This window comes from Artibeus jamaicensis, unplaced genomic scaffold, assembly GCF_021234435.1.
Source record: "Artibeus jamaicensis isolate MK-2021 breed Jamaican fruit bat unplaced genomic scaffold, CSHL_Jam_final contig_332, whole genome shotgun sequence".
NCBI classification, from domain to species: Eukaryota; Metazoa; Chordata; class Mammalia; order Chiroptera; family Phyllostomidae; genus Artibeus; species Artibeus jamaicensis.
The window spans coordinates 23953612-23975728 of NW_026521788.1; the positions used below are offsets into that span (position 1 = coordinate 23953612).

General features: G+C 36.6%; 1 protein-coding gene across 1 annotated transcript in view; it reads right to left on the reverse strand.

Moving 5' to 3' along the window:
* MICU1 (mitochondrial calcium uptake 1) overlaps positions 1–22117 on the reverse strand; it is a 236970-nt gene that overhangs the window by 135485 nt on the left and 79368 nt on the right. The window contains exons 4-5 of the mRNA XM_037130527.2: positions 21073–21235; positions 4784–4827 (exon numbers count right to left, since the gene is read on the reverse strand). Of these exons, the coding sequence (XP_036986422.2) occupies positions 4784–4827; positions 21073–21235 (207 nt within the window). The remainder of the gene's footprint in view (positions 1–4783; positions 4828–21072; positions 21236–22117) is intronic.

A 22117-nucleotide genomic window follows, 5' to 3' on the forward strand; every position in this document is an offset into this window, starting at 1 on the left:
GGGAGGTGGGTATAAGGAGATTAAATGGTAATGGAAAAATAAACAATTAACAAAGAAAGTTCATTTATTAATATTTTAAAATAATTTTTACCTAGTAAGCAATTAAAAACATTGAGTTATATTAAAACTTTGATTTTTAACTATGGTTCCCAACTTTTTTGCTGCTGATTATCTTTTCTGCTATAAACACTGTAATCGGTATTTCCCTTTCTAGACTTTAACTATACTTTTATTTCCTTTACCTAAATGTGGACAATTTCACTTTAATTTGATATAAAATATTCTCCTGTTCTATGTGAATATTCTGGTTTGCATCATCAAGGAGATGGAAATAACACACTGTAAATTCTTTCTTCCAAATTGATTCTAAGGGGGCTATAATTACAAATATTACATAAACTCAATCCAGAGGCACCATTTCTGAAATGTTCAGGAGATCCTGGGGGAAAAGGGAACTCGATAAAGAGAAAAGAATTTAAAAATCTATTTTTCTGAAAAAATATATGATGGAAGGATAGTAATGGGCAATTAGTTCCAATGAGCAATTAATTCCTTGTTATCTGAAAAAAAGAACGTGAACTTTAAAGTTTTCAGAAGAGAGAAGATGATTACAGGAAAACTCTGGAATATTGGTATTCTTAGCTTAAACAATTTTATCTAGATCATAAAGTTTTCTACTATAACTTAAAAAAAATACCCTGGTGGTATCTGATATAAAGTGACTTTTATTACAAGCAATAGAAACAGAAAATACAAAACTTAATTTCTATCTTTGCCATGCTGAGAAAAAAGGGAGAGTTAAGAAAACCTGGGAAATGAAGGGTGTAGGTCCCACCAATAAAAGACAGCAACTAAATGATCAAATGAGAGAAATGTTTGACAATTATACAAGAGAAAGGATTCATTTAGAAGTTGTACTTTGTTTCATAGACCAATTATTATATGATAAAATTAAACCCAGAAAAATATAGCTTTTATTAAAGAAATAATCCAGAAATACCAAGTCACAAGAAAGATGCACAGATACTGCACATTGCTGGTGTGTGTGTTTCATTTGTGACATGTTTCACTAAAACAAAAGCCAGACCATAACTTATATTATCATCTGCATAATAATGCTAATGTACTATGTATCGTGATTTTCAAATATCCTTTAACAAAATCTGAACTCTTTCCAGCTTTGAGATTTTTAAACTTTAGTCTGAATATAGTATTTTTAAAAATAACACTTGTCTACCAAGTAAATTCTTAAAACCAAAGGCTATTGACTATAGCCTCTTTATGCACAGCCTGTGTTAGTAGATTGTTTGGAAATGTGTAAATGAGGCAAGAGCCACTAATAATGCATTTCATGGCTTTGGTACAAAGGCAACTGCCAGTATTCTCAGAGTAGTAAGACACATTAACATAAGGTAGCAATGGGCTCTGGAAAAAGATCCTCCCCCAAATTCAAAAGGCGCTTAATCCAATTCAGTTTTACTGACTATCAATTTTACTGAAACAAGAATGTTTCATTTACTTCTTGAGGGAATTTTCTAGTCAAATAGAATAGGAGAAAAGAGGGTGTCAACTCAAGAAATAACTATCCAATTATTTGTCTGTATCAGTTGGACCATTCTTTCCTACTTTGCTTCTGGAGATTGTATAAAATTCAAATGTACATGAGAAAAAACCCCAGGATATGATACTATTTCTACATTTGTTTTTGCTTTCAATGACAAAAAGGGTAAAGTGCGATTCAATTAGAAGGCAATCAAAATAGGCTAGTGTTTCTTACTGTTCAAACAACAGACTTTATTAAATGATGTGTTAAAAGTTAAAAGAATGGGGCATGAAATGAGAGTCAATATTTTTTCTCTAAGCAGTTCATAACTAGTTTATCTTCCAAGTTAAAAAAGAAAGAGAGAGAAAATTGCCCATTTAAAAATCAAATCAAGTCAAAAAGGAAAATCCCCCTAGGTTGTTAGATTTCTACTAAATTCCTGGCCATCATGTATGAAATTTACTACAATTACCACAAATCTGATTTTTTGACAATTCAGTAACTGTTTTAGGACTTATATACACTAGAAACTTTACTTAAGAATTAAGATTTCCTGACTGAGACAGTAAGAGAGTCATGCAGATCCAGAGAGAAACAAGAAAATTGATAGCTGAGTAAGGGTTGGTCCTTACAGTTATCAAGTAAAGGCTTTTATACATGGTAAAAATCCTAGGAAAAATATCTAAACTGATTAAACACAATGAAATTTTGCGCTCTTTGTTATAGTAAGGCTTAAAAACAGTATCAAAACTAACTTTTATTTATTTATTTTTTTAAAGATTTTATTTATTTATCTTTAGAGGGGAAGGGAAGGAGAGAGGGAGAGAAACATCAATGTATGGTTGCCTCTCATGCATCCCCTGCTGGGAATTGGCCTACACCCCAGGCATGTGCCCTGAACTAGGAATCGAACCGCAGTTGTTTGGTTCGCAGGCCCTTGCTCAATCCACTGAGCTACACCAGCCAGGGCCAAAGCTAACTATTTAAGCTTCATCTGAAATAAAAGACAATTCAGAAAGAGTTAGTGAACTTGGTTTAAAAATCCTACTTAAGAAGCATAACCTTTATCACAAAACAAGACCTTAAGAATATATTAGATGGAAATTAAAATAAGATTTACATGAAGAACCCAGCAAAGGTATTAAGTATGCACATCACAACAGGGATGGAAGGGAAATCTGTGTGCACTTCTGCTAGGGGAGAAGCTGGTTACCTTGGGATCCCTGGCTTAATTCTACACCCCCTTATACGACTCTTCCCTGCTTCTATTCTCCACCATACGAATCATACTTTCGAACACTGTGCGTTAATATACCTGAATCTTGCCTTTCCCACTTTGATTTCAGAATTTTATGCTTTAGTGCACAAACATTTGCAATTATAATCTGGAAAGTCTGCCTTCCAAAGATAGAGGCACTGACAGTTAATCTCCACATCAAGGTGGGCACTCAGATGCTTCAACATTTTATTGCATTTCACTCTTGCTATTTTATAAAAATAAGTGGATATCAAAAAATGCAAGTGACACCAATGATAAGAAACGTAGAGCTCATAAATTAAATACAATTTAAACAAAGGGGGAGCTCATCAGTCTTGTCAAAAGCTGCAAATTTTTAGTGTCTAGTGAATAGAAACAGAAAAAATTAAAAATCATGTATAAAACATGAGGTATCATTGGGGATTTTATATTTGGGGGACCTCTAAAAATGGAAATGCCACTTAGGTAAATCTGCTGTTCAAGTCACACACATTCAACTTCTTTACGTGTTTTCAGACTTACACATATACAGCCACAGAGCAGTAAATTCTCATGCTACTCTAATTCTTTCAGCGACCAAAAAAAGTGATTTGTTAAGTTGATTTTGCTGTAGGATATCACTGACTTAGTGAGTCATACCTCCAAGGAATATGTGATTGACTATCTGATTTTTCCAAGCCCTTAAATATATACTGGTCACCTCCTGTTTGACAGGCATATGCTGGACTCTGAGTGACACAAAAACAGATTAAGACAGGGAGGGGCCTGACTTGCCAGAGGCTCCGAATCAAACCCTGACACCAGTGTCTGCAAATAGCCTCTAACACATAAATGGTACTTGATCATACATGAAGCAGAGACACAAAGAATCGGAAGAAGAAATGGCTGTCCCAAAGCAGAGCCAGGACACTGGACCTAGGTCTCCTAACATTGAGTCCAGTGCCTTTTATTTTCTATCATTGTTCCTTTTAGATTATGTGACTTTAAAAAGAGGGCCATGTCACAGATGGAGGTACTGTGCCACCTGAATAGAAAAGGTAATTTTTAAGCTGGAAGCCTTGGCTGGGATCTCTCAGTTCTTACAACCACTCATTCTTTCCACTTGCGCAAAAGACCGTGGCACACTTATATCTTCACTGTATTGGTGTATGGAGTTTACATAACAATGCAGAATTGACATATTCCTGCAAGATCAGTTTCTACTAACCCTGACCTCTACTCATCTGAACTAGTTTTTGTGGTCCTGCCTTTTTCAGCCACTTCATGACTTTCCTTCTGAGTCCTTTCACTTCATGCTTAACAGAGCCATTCCTAGCTCTTTCTTCTTTCTTCCTCCTCTTTGAAATTGACCATTTACTTTTTTTTCTGACCCTATGCAATATATTCTTTCTCTTTTTGGAGAATTCAGCCTGAAAAGGAAAAACATGTTTAACTAACTGCTTTGACATAACAATATTGAAAGTTTCATTTTCTATACTTAATGATTTTATTATGCGATTCATTCAGGCATAAAATAAAGAATTGAAAGTAAGTAAATGCAAACATGTAAATCTGGAGTGGTATTCATAATTATCATGAAAGCACTAGTAAGGACTTCCTCAATTTTCTGGTTAAGATGACCGCTACATACTACTGAAGTCTGAGGAGGGTCAGGTCAAATCAGACGGCTGCTTTCAAAAGCAATGTCGTATTGGGGGGCTTGTTAACTTTTGAGGCTTTTGAATGAAAAGTCAAATGTCAACTTACACTGAATTAGCCCTTAATATAAAGGGCAGGCAACTCGTGAGTATTATCTTTTATGGATAAATATAGAAGAAACTTCTATGTGACTCTTTCTGTAGAAGATTCTGAAGCTCTTACAGGCCTCCCAACCTAAACAACATTTATGATCAGATATATTCAGAAATCTCTCACAAATAATTCTAGAGGAACTTCAAAATATTCTTAGCAAACAGGATAAACACATGTCATAATTTGCTCACCTTTCCATCAAAGCGTTTTATTATATACTGATCCAGGCCCAAGTCTGTAAAAGAGAAAAAAATTAGTCACTGATTCATCTCAAATGAAACATGTTGACAATTAAATGTACTAGATACTTTAGCCAAATATTATTTCAAGGCCACAAGAATGAAAATTCTGTCCCATTTTCAGACTCAAAAGTATAAATGCTAAAAGATACTAACGTTGTACTTTACATATGAGAAGGGAGGCTCTGAGAGGACAAAGAGGGTGAAATTCATATGCAAGCATATTCAACAGTAGAGCCAACTGAAATCCTCGATTCCCCCTGGGGGGGTGTTCTTTTCATTACATCAAGGTGCTAATTACCTCTAAATAAGGAGAGGAATATTAATTTAATCTGAATACACAATAATTATTTGTATCAAAAAGGCTTTCCAACTTCCACTTAGGATGATGGCATAGGCAGACATGGCTCACCTTTTCACATAACCACATCAAAATTACAACTAAAATATAGAACCATCACTCAGAACCATCAGAAATGCAGTTGAATGGAAGTCTGACAACTATGGAATTAAAGAAACCACATCCATCTGGACTGGTAGGAGGGGCGCAGACGTAGAACATGCTGGTCCAACATCCACGTAGATAAAAATTCAGGAGAGGAGGAGTGAGGAGTCCCAGACCCATACCAGGTCCCCCAACCCAGGATTCCAGTGCCAAGAAGATAAGTCCCCACAGCTTCTGGCTGCATAAACCAGCAGGGACTGAGTCGGTGGAAGAAACTTCTAGAGACCCAAGCAGTTCCTCTTAAAGAACCCACACAAGGATTCACATACTCAAACTCACACCCTCTGAGCTCCAGCACCACGGTAGCAGCAGCTTGAAAGGCACCAGTGGTACACAGGGAGAAACCGAAGTGTCTGGCATCAAGGCGAGCAGAGGCCGTTGTCCCTTGTTTAAACCCTCACTGCACAGAGCCACAGAGCAGGCAAGCTGGTGCCATATCTGTGACTCCATCAACCTGGCTAACACTGTTTGACCCACCTTGGAGATCCCCAGAGGCTTCGCCACACCCAATTTACAGTCCTACCCAAACTGCTTTTCCATATGAATGGTTAGTCTTAGCTCATCATGCACAACTTCCTAAATCCTCTCAAACAAGCAACAGCTGGCCTTAGTGAAGCCCAGACCCCTTACCACTTCTGAATTTGTCCCAGGCGCAGCACTAGCAGCAGTGAGCCTAGATTCACAGTGTGGCTTCACCTGGGAATCTCTAAGCCCAGTACAAGTAGCAGCCATCTCAGATTGCTTATAGTTCAGACAGGGTATCCCTGAGCAAAACACAGGTGGGGGTTGACCTTGGTCTGCATCACCTGGGAAACCCCAAGGCTAGTGTACCCAGTGGACAGCTGCAGACCACAATGGAGCACCAGCACCCTGCCCCTGCACAGCTTATCATCCACGGAGGTTAGAGGTTGTGGGGGGGGGGTAATGTGTTCACAGCCAATTCTTGCAGCTGACTGGCCAAAAGCAATCAAGGCTCAACTACAGGAGGAGGGTGTACTCAGCCTACATGAAGGGCATACCTCAAGTACCCGGCCTGGATGATAGGGGAGGCTGTGTCACTGGACCCTACAGGACACCTACTACATTAGGCCATGATACCAAGACACGGAGTCATAGCAGCTCTACATAATACATGGAAACAAACACAGGAAGACTACCAAAATGAGGAGACAAAGAAACAGGGCTCAAATGAAAGAACAGATCAAAACTCCAGAAAAGGAACTAAAAAAAAAGAGTATCAGTAATCTATCTGATGCAAAGTTCAAAACACTGGTTCTAAGGATGCTCAAGGAACTTACTGAGGACCTCAGCAGCATAAAAAAATTCCAGTCAGAAATGAAGGATACACTCATTGAAATAAAGAACAAGTTACAGGGAAACAACAAGAGTATTGATGAGGCTAAGAGTCAAATTAATGATTTGGAACATAAGGAAGAAAAATACAGCCATTCAGAATAAGAAGAAAAAAAGAATCCAAAATATTGAGGATAGTATAAGCAGCCTCTGTGAAAACTTCAAGAGGTCCAACGTTTGCATCATAGGGGCGGCAGAAGGAAAAGAGAAAGTAAGAAGTGCATTTTAATTTTTAAGTGTATTTGAAATAATAATGAAACAAAACATCCCTAATTTTGTTAAGGAAATAGACATGAAGGTCCAGGAAGCACAGAGTCCCAAATAAGATGGATGCAAAGAGTCCCACACCAAGACACATCATAATTTAAATGCCAAAGGTTAAAGATAAGGAGAGAATCTTAAAAGCTGCAAGAGACATGAATTAAGTTACCTACAGGGGAATTCCCATAGGACTCTCAGCTGATTTCTCAAAAGAAACTTTTCAGGCTAGAAGGGATTGGCAAGAAACATTCAGAGTCATGGAAAGCAGGGCCCTACAACCAAAACTGTTCTACCTAGCAAAGTTGTCATTTAGATTTGAAGAGCAGATAGCGAGCTTCCCAGACAAGGAACTAAAGGAGTCATCATCTCCAAACCATTATTATATGAAATGTTAAAGGGATTTATTCAAGAAAATGAAGACGATCAAAACTATGAATTTTAGAACTGAATCTAAAAAACTAAGCAAACAAGAACAGAGACAGACTCATGGATACAGAGTGTTTTGATGGTTTCCAAATGGGAGGGGAGTGTGGGGGCATGGGTGAAGAGGTGAGGGGATTAAGAAGTACGAATAAGTAGTTACAGAACAGCCATAGGGATTTAAGGTGCAGTACAGGAAGTGGAGTAGACAAAAACTTATATGCATGCCCATGGACAATGGTGTGAGGATTGCCTGAGGGAGTTGGGGGTAATTGGTGGAACAGGGGCAAAGGGGGAAAATCAGGACAACTGTAATAGTGTAATCAGTAAAATACAATAAAAATAATTATTTGTATTAAGTTAAAGAAAGATGAGTGTAATATCAAAGGAAATTTTTGTTAACACACTTAAACAGATACAAATAGACCACTTAATATCACCTTTTAAAATTTGGTTAAATAATAAATATTTACCTTGATAATACTTAGCATTGAATTCTAAGCACAAAGATACAAGTAAAGTGCCCATGAGAGCAGGGATTTTTTGTCTTTGCCGACCACTTTATCCTAGCATTTAGAATAGTGCTTGATCAATAAATATCTATTAAGAATGAGTAAGATACAATCCCTGCCTTGAACAAAGATACATGTGTAGAATAATTAACATTACAAAGGAGCATACAATTAGCTCAATAACAGGGTGCTGTGCAACTTTTTAGACTGGAGAAATCATTTCCCAATTACATGTATTTGTTTATAATTACTCGGTTCTTTTCTTTACAGTTCTTATGGTATTCATTCTAGTGTAGGCCCTTATCTTGCTATGTTCAGGGTATTATAATGATCATCCCTCCCAGAGTAAGCTTTTTGCATTTCTGGCTTCTACACATTCTCCTTGTCTAAAATGTGCTTCATTTTCTAGAAACATGCCATAAGAAAACAAACCTTGGATTGCAAAAGAAAGAGATAAATCAAGAAATAGAAATTTTAAAAAATCCCTAATTTTAAACCTTACAGATACTCAAAAAGATATGAGACAAAGGTAGAACATGCGTTATTTCATGTTTTCATGTGCATACTGAAAATATGTATATCTTGTTTGAAGAAATGTTTATTCAAGTCCTTTGCCCATTTGTTATTTGGGTTGTTTTTTTTTTTGTTGAGTTGTAAGAGTTCTTTTTCACTTCTGGTAGTTTGTGTGTTTCTAGGAATTTTTCAGTTTCATCTAGGTAACCTAATTCATTGGTATACAACTGTTCATAGTATTCTCTCACAATCTTTTTCATTTCTATAAAGTAGGTAAAAACATCTCCACTTTCACTTCAGATATTAGCTATTTACTTCTTTTTTTCTAATGAGACTAGATACAAGTTTCTCAATTTTGTTAATCTTTTCAAAGAACCAACATTTTGTTTAATTGATTCTATTGTTTTTCTATTCTCCATTAATTTATCTCTGCTTTAACTTTTACTGTTTCCTTACTTCAACTATTTTGGGTTTTGTTTACTTTTGTCTCTTTTTTTAGTTTCATAAGATATAAATTTAAGAAAAAATTGACTTGAGTTCTTTTTAAATGTAGGTATTTACAGCTATGTTTCTCTTTCAGCATTGCTTCTGCAGCATCACGTAAGTTTCAGTAAATTCTGTTTTCCTTTTCATTCATGTCAACTATCTTCTAAATTGTCTTGTGATTTCTTACTTGATCACTGGTGTTCAAGTGTTAACTTCCTCATATTTATTAAATTTCTAGTTTTCTTTCTGTTATTGATATATAGCTTTATTTTACTGTAATCAGAAAAAGACACTTTATATCACTTTAATTTTTAAAATTAAGCTTTGTTTTGTAGATTAACAGGGCACATCTCTGAAGATTAACATTTGGTCTATCTGGTATATTCTGTAGAATGTTCGATGTGAACTTCAGAAGAATGTGTACTTGGCTGCTCTTCAATGAAGTGTTGTGCTAATGTATGTTAGGTGTAGTCAGGTTATAGTGTTTCATTCCTTTTTCTTTCTTCCACTGTGCTACAGTGCCTGTAGCCTACTGTCAGAGGCCAGGCAGTGGATTAAGGGCAGAGTGTACTCTGGCATGGGGCACTATGAAAGACCCATGTACCCTATACAGTGTTAAGTCCTCTATTTTTTTATTGGTATTCTGTCTAGATGTTCTATGCATTATTGAAATGGGAGTACTGAAGTCTCCAATTATAATTACTGAATTATTTCTTCCATCAATTCTGTCAATGTTTCCTTCATATATTGTGGGGGGGGGGCCTGTCATTTGGTGTGTATATATTTACCACTGTTATATCTTCTTGATGAACTGACCCTTATATCATTATATAATGTCCTTCTTTGTCTCTTGTAACAATTGCTTACTTAAAATCAATTTTGTCTATTATCATTATAATTACCTTAGCTCTCTTGGTTACTATTTTTAGCCTCTTCATCTTCACCTATTTGTATCTTTGGATCTAAAGTGAGTCTTTTGTAAACACTATCTATTAGATTATAGATTTTCTCCTGTCAATCTCTTAATTAGCAAGTTTAATTCCTTTACATTTAAAGTTACTACTGATAAAGGACTACCTCCAGCAATATTATAATTTGCTTTCTGCATGCCATATCTTTCTTACTTCTTGATGCCTCTGAAGTTGCTGTCTTTTGTGTTTGGCCGACTTATTTTCTAGTATAACATTTCTATTCTCACCTCATTTCCTTTTCTGTATGTTTTTCGGGTATTTTCTTAGGGATTAATTTGAGAAATTACAATTAATATCTTAAATTGATAGTCTAATTTGAATCAACATTAATGTAGTTATAATGATTATTTTATGAATTTGTCATTTAAAACATATAAAAAAGAGAAAGAAGTTACAAACCAAAAATGAAAAAAAAAAGCAGACAATATTTCCCTATGTAGTTACTTTACTGGTCATACATATATGTTCTTTGGCTAATTTCTTCACCTTCTTTTCTCCATTCCCATCCGCCTCCCTCCACCCCACAATGTCACACTGTTCCATGTATCTATGTCTCTACTTCTATTTTGTTACTTAGTTAATTTTGTTCATTAGATGCCATATATAAGTGAGATCACATGGTATTTGTCTTTCACTGACTGGCTTATTTCCCTTGGCTTAAGAAAAAGAGAGTATTAAAGGTGGCAAAAGAAAAGCAGTTAGTTACCTACAAGGGAGCCCCTATAAGACTCTCAGCTGATTTCTCAACAGAAACTTTACAGGCCAGAAGGACGTGGCAAGAAATATTCAAAGTAGTGAAAAGCAAGCACATACAACCAAAAGTGCTCTACGCAGAAAAGCTGTAATTTAGAATGCAAAGACAGATAAAAAGCTTCCCAGACAAGAAAATGTTAAAGGAGTTCATCACCAACAAGTTAGTATGACAAGAAATGTTAAGGGGTCTTCATTAAGAAGAAAAAAAGATAAAAAATATGAATAAACTGACAATAAATACATATCTCTCAAGAATTGAATCTAAAAAATAAACAAGCAAAACAGAAACAGACTCATAGATACAGAGGACATTTTGACAGTTGCCAAATGGAAGGGGTATAGGGGGGATGGGTGAAAATGGTAAAGAGATTAAGAAGTACAAATTGGTCTTTGTAGAATAGTGTGTAGTAGAATAGAATGGGGATGTAAAGTACGGTATAGGGAATATATTCAATACTATTTTAATAATTATGGTATCAGATGGGTATGACATTTACTGGGACGATCACTTAGTAAGTTATATAAGGTGTAATCACTGGGCTGTACACCTGAGACTAATATAATATTGTATGTTTACTATAATTGAAAAATAAAAAAATGATTAACAGACTGCGCACAAAAATAAATTGGTGATAGATATATAGTTATTGCCATTTTATTTTTGTAATTCCTTTTCCTTATTCTTTAAGATGTTCCCATAACATTTCTTATAATACTGGTTTGGTACTTACTAGCTTTAGCTTTCTTTTGTCTAGGGAGCACTTTATCTTTCTTCAATTCTAAATGATAGCATTGCTGGGTAGAGTAATCTTAGTTGCAGGTTCTTGGGTTCACCACTTCCAATATTTTGTGCCAACCCTACTAGCCTGCAAAATTTCTGTTGAGAAATCAACTGACAGTCTTATGGGAGCTCCCTCATAAGTAACTGCTTTTCTCTTGATGTTTTTAAAATTGTGTCTTTGACTTTTGAAATTTTAATAATGATGTGTCTTCGTGTGGGGCTCTTTGAGCTTCCAGGGCCTGTATGTCTATTTCCTTCACCACACCAAGGAAGTTTTCTGTCATTATTTTTCAAATAAGTTTTCAATATAGGGGCGGGGGAGGCTGGGATGGGAAAAATAGACAAAACACTGTACTTGAAAAATAACTAAATAAAATTAATTTTAAAATTTAAAAAAATAATGAAAATAAATAATAATGAGAATTTTTAAATAAATGTAAAGCTGCCCTCCCCCCAAAAAATAAGTTTTCAGTTCCTTGCTCTCTTTCTTCTCCTTCTGGCATCCCTATGATGCTGGTATACTTGATGTTGTCTCAGTGTTTCCATAGACCATCCTCATTTTGGATTCTTTTATCTTTTTGTTGTTCTGATTGGGTGTTTTTCACTTCCTTATATTAAAATTGCTGATATGATCCTCTGCTTTATCTACTCTACTGTTTATTCCCAATAACCTATTCTTTATTTTAGTTATTGTATTCTTATTTTCTGACTAGTTCTTTTCTATGTTTTCTAATTCTATTTTTGTTCCCTATCTCTTTCTTGAAGTTCTTACTCATCATTAAGGATCCTTATAATCAGTGTTTTGAACTCTGTATCTAGTATATTGCTCGTCTCCATTTTGCTTAGTTCTTTTTCTAGGGTTTTGTTCTGTTCTTTCATTTGGGACATGTTTCTAGGTCTCCTCATTTTGGCTACCTCTCTGTGTTTGTTTCTTTGTTATTTTTGTATTGTTGACACTAACACAGATGTCCTCAATCCCCCCTCTTTGCCTCTTTCCACCTAGCCACCACCACTCCTACCTTTATCACATTGTTGTCAGTGTCCTTTTTTTTGTTTTGAACAAAAAAATTATTCTTTAGCGACTTCATTTTGGATTTTGACAGTGACATCACCATGTGGGAGTAGAAACAAATGTATCAGGTAGATAAAATATTTAGTAATTCCATCAAGTTAATGTAAGCAGTCTTTGGAATTAATACTTACATTGTTTTTTAGGAAGTGTAAGTCACTGTCATTGATATCTCAGTCTCCTATAGACAGTACTTCCTAAGGACATTATTTCTCTACAATACAACTCCATTGCTGCTATCATACCAAAGCAATTAATAGTATTCTCTTTCAAGCAAGGCTTTAAATGTAAGTTTATTCCCTAACCACCAATCCTCACACATACAAACATTACCCAGTATATGAATAAATAACCTAAGTATCTCAGTGGGCTTTTATACTTGCAGATCTAGTCCAAATTTCAATACCCCAAACTTACTTGCCAAGTGCTAAGTATGCTCTTAAAACTACTATCTAGAAATTGTTATTTAGAATCTACCAATAACCAAGATCACCCTAAACAATTTTTTACTAATGAGCTTGATTTCCTTAAATAAAGCATGTGTAGTAAATACCCATCATAAAACTATTAGGAAATGTCTGAAATGGCACATATGCATGTAGTCCCCCACACCCATACCCTCTGAAATATACCAGTCTGTTCCATGTGTCCATGCCTCTGGTTTTGTTTTGTTCATCAGTTTACTTTATTCATTAGATTCCACATATGGGTGAAATCATATAGTTGTCTTTCGCTTAACATAATATTCTCCAGATCCATCCATGCTGTTGCAAAGGGTCAGAGTTCCTCATTTTTTTTTACAGTTGTGTATTATTCCACTGTGTAAATGTAATGTGGTTTTTTAAATCCACTTATGTACTGATGTGCACTTGTGCTGTTTCCAGATATTTGCTCTTGTAAATATCAGGTATTGTGATCTCTCCAATTCTGTTCTTTTTCAAGACTGCTGAGACCCTTCAAGGTCTTTACTGGTTACATATAAATTTTTATAAAATTTATTCTAGATCTGTGAAATGTGCCCTTGGTATTTTAGTAGGAATTGCATTTAATTTATAGATTGCTTTGGGTAGCATGGACATTTTAATGATATTAATTCTTCCAATCCATGAAGATGGTATATGCTCTACTTATTTGTGCCCTCTTCTGTTTCTTTATGTCCTATGCTTTTCCAAGTACAGGTCTTTTACCTTCTTGGTTAAGTTTACTCCTAGGTACCTTATTTTTTTCTTTTTGTTGAAATGGTAAATGGGATTGTTTTTTTAGTTTCTCTTTCTGAAAGGTCATTACTGGTGTACAGAAGCGCCACTAATTCTAGAAATTAATTTTGTATCCTAGCCCTGGCTGGGTCACTCAGTTGCATAGAGCATTGTCTGTTATGCCACAGTTGTGGGTTTGATCCCCAGTAAAGGCACATAAAAGAAACAACCAATGAATGCACAAGTAAATGACACAACAAATTGATGTTTGGGGACCGGGCTGGGCTGAGAAGGGCAAAAGGGGAAAAACTGGAACTGTAATAGAATAATAATGGAAAAACTTTATATCCTGCTACTTTGCCAAATTCATTTATTCAATCTAGTAGTTTTTTTGCTGGAGTCTTTAGGGTTTTCTATGTACAGTATCATGTCATCTGCAAATGATACTGTAAATAATAGTTTTATATTCTCCTTCCTAAATCTGGATGCCTGTTATTATTTCACCTTATTGTCTGATTGCTATAGCTAGGACTTCCAGTACTATGTTGAATAAGAGTGGTAAAAACTCTTAGCCCTGCCTTATTCTAGATCTTCAGGGAAATACTTTCAGTGTTTGTTCAATGAGTATGATGTTGGCTGCAGGTTTTTCATATATGGTTTTTAATTGTGGTGAAGTATGACCCCTCTATTCCCACTTTGCTGAGAGCTTTCATTATAGATGGATGGTGTGTTTTATCAAATGCTTTTTTCTGCATCAATTGATATGACCATATAATTTTTATCCTTCAGTTTCTTTATGTGATATATAACATTTATTGATTTGTGACTATGGTATCAACCTTCCATCCCCCAAATAAATCCCAATTAATCATGTTGTAAGATCTTTTTAATGTACTGCTGGATCCAATATACTAATATTGTTGGGGATCTTAGAATCTACATTCAACAGGGATATTGGCCTATAATTTTCTTTCTTTGTAGTGTCTTTATCTGCAGTGTTTTAGAATTAGGATAATGCTGTCCTATTAAAAAGAGCTTGGGAGTCCTTCCTCCTCTTGAATTTTTGGGAGCATTTTGAGGATAGGTATTAGTTCTTCAGGAATGTTTGGTAAAATCTGCCTGTGGAGCTATCCAGTCCAGGTCTTTTGTCTGCTGGGTGTTTTTGATTACTGCTTCAATTTCATTAGCTGATTTCTGTCTATTCAGGTTGTCTGATTCTTCCTAATTGAATTTTGAAAGATTGTTTCTAGGAATTTGTCCATTCACCCAGGCTCTGCAATTTGTTGGCATATAGTTGTTCATACTATCTTCTTATAAGCCTTTGTATTTCTGTGATATTCCTTATTTCACTTCTTCATTTTTTATTTTATTTGGTTCTTCTCTCTTTGTTTCATCAAGAGCCTGGCTAAGGGTTCATCAATCTTACTTATCTTTTCAAAGAAACAGTTCTTGGTTTCATTGATCTTTTATATTGTTTCTTTAGTTGCTATATCATTTACTTCCACCTGCATCTGTATCATTCCCTTCCTTCTACTTATCCTGGGCCTTTCTTGTTGTTGCTTTCTAAATCTTTTAAGTACAGAGGTAGATTGTTTATTTGAGGTTTTTCTTGTTCTTGAGGTAGACCCGTAATACTATGAACTTCCCTCCCATAGTTGCTTTTGCTGTGTTCTGTAGATTTGGGTTGTCATATGTTCACTTTCATTTTTTTCCTGGTAGTTTTTAATTTTTTCCTTCATCTCTTTGATAACACATTCATTATTTAATAACATGGTATTTAGCTACATTCGTTTGAATGTTTCTGAGTTTTTAAAAATTGTAGTTGATTTCTAGTTTAATGCCACTCTGATCCAAGGAGTTGTCTGATATGATTTCAATCTTCTTGAATTTGTTAAGACTTATAATATGTCCTAACATGTGGTCTGTCTTCAAAACTGTTCCATGGGCCCAGAGAAGAATGTATATTCTGATGCTTTGGGATAAAATGTTCTGTAAATATCAATTAATTCCATCTGATACAGTGTTTCATTTAAGGTCACTGTTCCCTTGTTGACTTTTTGTCTGAAAGATGTATCCATTGATGTCAGTGGGTGTTAAAGTCCTCTACTATGACTTACTGCTGTCGATCTCTTTCTTAAAGTCCACCAAGAGTTTTCTTTTTAAAATATATTTAGGTGCTCCTATAGTGGGTGCATATATGATTACCAGGGTAATATCCTCTTGTTGTACTGATCCCTTTAGCATTATGTAGTGGCCTTTGTCTCTTGCTATGGCCTTTGTTTTGAAGACTATTTTGTCAGATAAAAGTAGTGCTGCACCAGCTTTTGTTTCCATTGCATGGAATATTTTGCAATCCCTTTACTTGTAGCCTGTGTAAATCTTTTGTTCTGAGGTAGGTCTCTTGTAGACAGCATATGGTTCCTGTTTTCTTATCCATTCAGCCACTGTGTCTTTTGAATAGAGCATTTAATCCATTTACATTTAAGGTTAATGCTGATAAGCACTTATTTATTGCCATTTTAATTCTTGGTGCCATTTTAATTCTAAGTTCCTCCTTCTCTATACGTCTTCTTCTTAGAGCAGTCCCTTTAACATTTCTCCCAATGCTGGTCTGGTGGTCGAAAACTCCTTTAGGGTTTTTGCTCTTTTTTGGGGGGGGTCTGAAGTCTTTATTTCATGTTCAATTTTAAATGATAACCTCGCTGGATAGCTTAATTTTGTATTCAGATCACTGCTTTTCATTACTTTGAATACTTCATGCCATTCCCTTCTGGCCTGTAGTATTTCTGATGAAAAATCAGCTGAAAGCCTTATGAGAACTCCCTTGTAGGTAGTTAAACTAACTGCCTCTCTCTTGCAGCCTTTAAGATTCTCTCTTTGTCTTTAACCTTTGCCATTTTAATTATGATGTGTGTTGGTGTGGACCTCTTTGGGTTCACCCTGATTAGGACTCAGTGCTTCCTGAACTTGTGTGGCTTTTTCCTTCACCAGGGTAGAGAAGTTTTGTCATTATTTTTTCAATCAGGTTCTCTACCCTTTGCTTTCTTTCTTCTCATTCTGGTAGCCCTATGATGTGGAAGTTGTTATGTTTTGTTGTCCCAAAGATCCCTTAAACTATGCTCCTGCTTTTTAATTCTTTTTTTCCCTTTTGCTGCTCTGAGTGTTTAGTCAGTGTTAGAAGAATGTTTTTTCTACCTTGTCGTCTAATTTGCTGATTCAATTCTCTGTCTCATCCAACCTACTGATTATTTTCCTTCTAGTATACAGTGGAACCTCAGTTCTTGAATAATCAGTTTTGGAAGGCTATTCAAGAAGCAATTTGTTCAGAAACTGCACAATTTTTTCTCATTACAAATCATGTAAACTGAATCATTCCAATCCAGACCCCCAAATAATTCCCTGTTTGAACCTTTCTTATATACAGTACATGTCTAATGTAATGTTTGATCTACAAATAAACACTTTAAAAAAAAGAACATGAAATATAAACGAAAATTTAACAAAAAGGAAATGAAATGTACAGTAAAAGAGGAAAATTTATGCACACACTAGAACTTACTGAATGTTGAGAGCCATTAATGAGTGACACAGAGAGGAGGGATGGAGGGAAGTTATTATTTGGAAGGAAGACCCCTTCCATAAAAAGTCAGGTAACTGTTCTTCTAGGGGTCTTTCTCTGTTCTGTCTCTAGCTCCACTAGAACTTGTCTGGGGCTTCTGGGGCTTCTGTCTCACTAAAGACCTACCCAATGTTTGTTTCTGCCTGCGTTTTAACACTTGCCTGAAGAAACACTGCACTGTCACTGAAAAAGTTTATCACACAGTTTCCTACTTCTTTGTCAGGGTGATATTTCTCAATAAAACTTTGCATTTCTCCCCATTTCGCAAGCATATCCTTGATTAGTGAAGTAGGAATATCCACTCTTCCCTCTCTACCTCTCCAATCGCAAATTGAATTACATTCCAAAACCAACGTTCTACTGAGCAGAAAAGTGCTGTCGAGTCAAGAACCAAATTGTTCAAGATGGGACACACTTGAGAGCTAAGGTTTGACTGTATTCTGTATTTCAGGTATTATTCTTCCTTTCCACCTTGTTATTTTTCATGGTTTCTATGTCATTTTCCATGCTGTTGAGCATCCTTATAACCGTTACTTTGAACTCTGGTTCCGATAAATCACTTACCTCCATTTCATTTAGCTCTTTTTCTGGAAATTCCTCCTTTTCTTTCATTTTGGGCCTGTTTCTTTGTTTTCCCATTTTTGCTATCTCTTTGCATTTGTTTCTACATATTAAATAGAACTGCTATGACTTCCAGATTTGGTGGCATGGCCTTCTGTAGTAGGTGCCCTGTGAGGGCTAGTGGTGCAGTTGCCTAGGTTAACTGAGCTGGGTGCTTTAGGAATGACCCTTGTGTGGGTTATGTGGGCCCTCAAATTATAATTTGTTCTTAATTGCTATTGTCCTGTTCAGGGGTGAACTTGACCCTTGGACTGCTGATTGTATGGCTTAGCTCTAACCACATCATACAAATTGTTATACAGGCTTAGCAGACAATACAAAACAAAATTGAAAACAACTGCGAACAAACAACCAAAAACAAACCAACACCAAGAATAAAAACAACCACCAAAAAAATCAGAAAAAAAAAGAGACAAAATAATAAAAAAATTTAAAGAGAAAAGACAAAACCAAAAAGAACTGGAGAAGGAAAAAAGAAATGGGTAAGAAAATATAAAAGGAAATAAAGAAGAGAAAAGGAAGAAAAACAGTAATAATAATTTAAAAAATAATACATATAGAGAGAAAAAATAAAGGATAAGGAAGGAAAAGTGGGAAAAATTTTTAAAAAGACAAAAGAAAAACAGAACAAGAAAAAGAAAGACAGGATAAGAAATATGAAAGGAAAAAGTGAAATAGAAAAGAGAAAATAAAGAAAAGGTGAAAAGAGAAAATAAAGAAAAGGTTAAAAGTGAAAACAGTGTGGTTGCCTCAGCAGTTCTGCCTACTGCAGCCAGTCTCTGGATATGCTGAATGTGGAACCCCCTGAATCCCTCCCCAGTGTTTTTTGGAGCTGGCCACCTGTGCTATTCTCAGGCTTCCCAAGAGGTTCTCTGTTGCAAGGCAATTTCAAAGTGACCTTGCCTTGCCTTAGGCAAGTCTGTCAGGCGAACCTTCTAGTAGACCAGTGGGGTGGGGCCTTGGGAGCCCAGAGGGTGGGGATGCCTGGGGTCTTATCCTTTGTCCCCCAGTCTAAGCTGTTGTACCTTCCCTCACAGAAATGAGCTCAACAGGGGGAACCAGGACCTGGCGGGGGTGATTCACACAGACTCTGGGGTGTTGCTCACTCTCTGTGGAGGTGGGGGAGGGATGTCTCAAGTACTTTCTCTCCTTCCCATGGCTACACTGCCTAAACTTGAGCTCTGCCCCTGGTAATGTAGCCTCAGAGCCCAGCACACATCCACCTGACTCCTGGACAGTAGCCCACTTGGAAGATGTAGTTGCAAAAACCCAGCTCAGCATGGCTCCCTGGCATGTCCTTGCTGCCTAACCAAGCAGAAGAGGATCAAGAAAAAAATAATCTCTGTGCAGCCTGTGACAGCAGCAGGGGCTGAACCTCCTAGCTCCTCCAGGGCACCAAAAGGGTCAAATGTCCCACTCCTTCATGCAGTCTGACTGAGTCGGGTGGGGCCAAATTTCCAGCCTAGAGCCTACCCTTTTGTCTTGGGGCAGACCCGACATTGCTGCAGGTCTAGGGAGGAGTGCCACCCATGCTGCCCAGTGGGTGACAGCAGTCCTCTTCCTCTAGTCTTAACAGCCAGACTGGCTGTCTGCCCAAAGTTCATCCAGAGAACAAAGGACCCTTCAAAATCACTGCTGGGTATACGAAGCAGACTCATATTCTGGCCTGCAACTGCCACATGGCTCCTCCAGCAGACAGTTTGGAGTGAACTTCCCAAGCTGGTATTGTAAGAATGGGCTCACTCCTTCATTTGGATGGTGCTCTTGAAGTCCCCCAGGTGGATCAAATCCTCACTGCTTCCCACCGCCTGATGCTGCATGGCCTCCCCTTCCCATCTCTTGTTGCTCTGGATTAGGAACCCCTGATTAGGGCTGAGACCCCATGGTCTCGAGGGGAGGGAGGTCTGCTACCACAACCATCCTCCAGCTTCCTGGTTGTTGCACCTGAGTGAGGGGACTCACCCTGTCCTTGTCTCTTCTGTCCTTCTCCATGCTCCTGCTTATAACATTTTAGATAAGCTACACTAAGCTGTTTTTTCAAGTTGACTGCTCTGCAATTTAGCTGCAAATCCAGTCCAGGTCTGAAAGCAAGCAGAACGAGCTTCCAGCTACTCTGCAGCCATCTTTCTTGATCTCTCCCTGTGTTTGTTTCTATGTATTAGGTAGAGCTGCTACATCTCCTGGTCTTGGTGCAGTGGCCTTATGTGGTAGTTTTTTTAACTTCCCATTACCAGTAAGCCACGGTAGGAATGTGTGTTGCCATCACCACGGCTGGTGCTGAGCTGGGACACAGGACATGGTAGGCAGGTAAGCAAAGGCCACATTCCTTTCTGACTAAAATTTGGCAACCTCTTTCTTCATTAAGCACACCTTGGTTGTAAGTTTTTTTAATCAGATTCCAAAGTTCAAAAAAACTTACTTGTTGTAAGTTTTTTTAATCAGATTCCAAAGTTCCAAAAAAGTTGCTTCTGTCAACTTTTGGCATCTTAATAGTTGCTTCAGCAGAAGGATTGTTAGAGCTCTCTGCTCCGTTATTTTTCCCACCGTGTCCCTCACAAATATTTGTAAATTGTTATGCTTAACTTACAATACTAAGCCATTTATTTTCTTTTGTCAAACCTCATTTACTCAGGCGATGTCCTCTACATGAGACATCTTTCCCACTATTCTTTGAACCTACTTAAGATAGCTTATTTAAACTTTGTAAAGTAAGTGCAATGCCTATATAGGCTTCTATTCACAGTTAGATGTATTCTTTAGAAACCATTATCCTAACTTTCAGATTTCCCTAAGTGCCTCTTCTTTATACTGCCACAGCACCTTCATTCTTGACATTCCTGAAATTACCTGTTACTTTCTCTGCCTCCCTCACTAAGGAGTAACTTGATGGTGGTCACATATGTAATGCATTGCCTTCAGGAACATTCTCATCATAGGCAATGAATCTCAGCTGGAGGAGTACAATCCCTTTGATCCTTTACCCTGGTTGGGGATTGCCACATTAGACTGCAGGCTCCTCTTCTGTACTTCTGAAGCCCAGCACAATGCCTGACATACAGGTGCTATGTGGTGAACAGAATTATTGCATGGACCTATAAAGTTTAGGCAATATGTGGAAAGTAAGAAAGGAGCATACAGCAAAATAAATATCACAATCTTATTTTTCACAATAGCAACTTACGTTCTGGTTGTTTTTCATTGGGTGTAATGGATCGCACAAAATCTTGTGGAGTCATAAACACTTCAGATTCACCATGCTCACTGATTACTTTCAAGGTGGCAAAATATCGGAAGATTTTGTCTGGTGTGGAATATGCTCTAATCCTATTCTCATATTCCATTACCTAAAATTAGAAATTCAGAGTGTTACTATTAAGCAATTCTCATTTTTATATATTTTGTATCTTGAAAAATTTGATATCATTTTTCTATTACTGGATATTTTTACATTAGATATAAACTTGAATTTCAAACTCTTGAACCTCTTCCAATATACCTTTCATACTCCACTTGAGGCAATGCTTGTGTTAACTTGTTTAGAATTTTCTTTAAAAGAACTTTCTAGTAATAATGCCCTGGCTGGTGTGGCTCAGTGGATTGGCTGCCAGCCTGCGAACCAAAGGTTCGCTGGTTCTATTCCCAGTCAGGCACATGCCTGGGTTGAAGGCCAGATCCCTAGTTGGGGGTGTGTGAGAGGCAAACACACACTGATGTTTCTTTCTCTCTCTGTCCCTCCATTTCCCTCCCCAGAAAATGAATAAATAAATAAAATTTAAAAGAAGAATTTCCTTATTTCTGAAGTCACTGAAAGTTAGCAAAATTGAAAAATGTTGTGTGAATTCAAAACATCTTGGTAACAGAGCATTGGGGTATAAAGCCATATATATAATGGCCTACAGATTCTTAAATACCAAGTTTTTTAAAAAAGAACTGATTTTATATAATATGCAATTGTATAAAATTTCCTGAATTTTATACAATTACTCTTATGCAATTTCCTGAATCCTAAAACAAAACAGACTTGGGACTTCATGGGTATGAACAGATAATGGTCTTTCAAATACAAAGTACATGAAATGATAACATTAAAAAAATAAGTTATATACCATGGAAACTCAATTATTAATTGATCTCAAACAATAAAACGTCTATTCTTATTTATAAAATGAAGCAAACTGCCAGAGATTCTCCATACACAGCTTATTTAAAAAAGAGCAAAGTTGGGA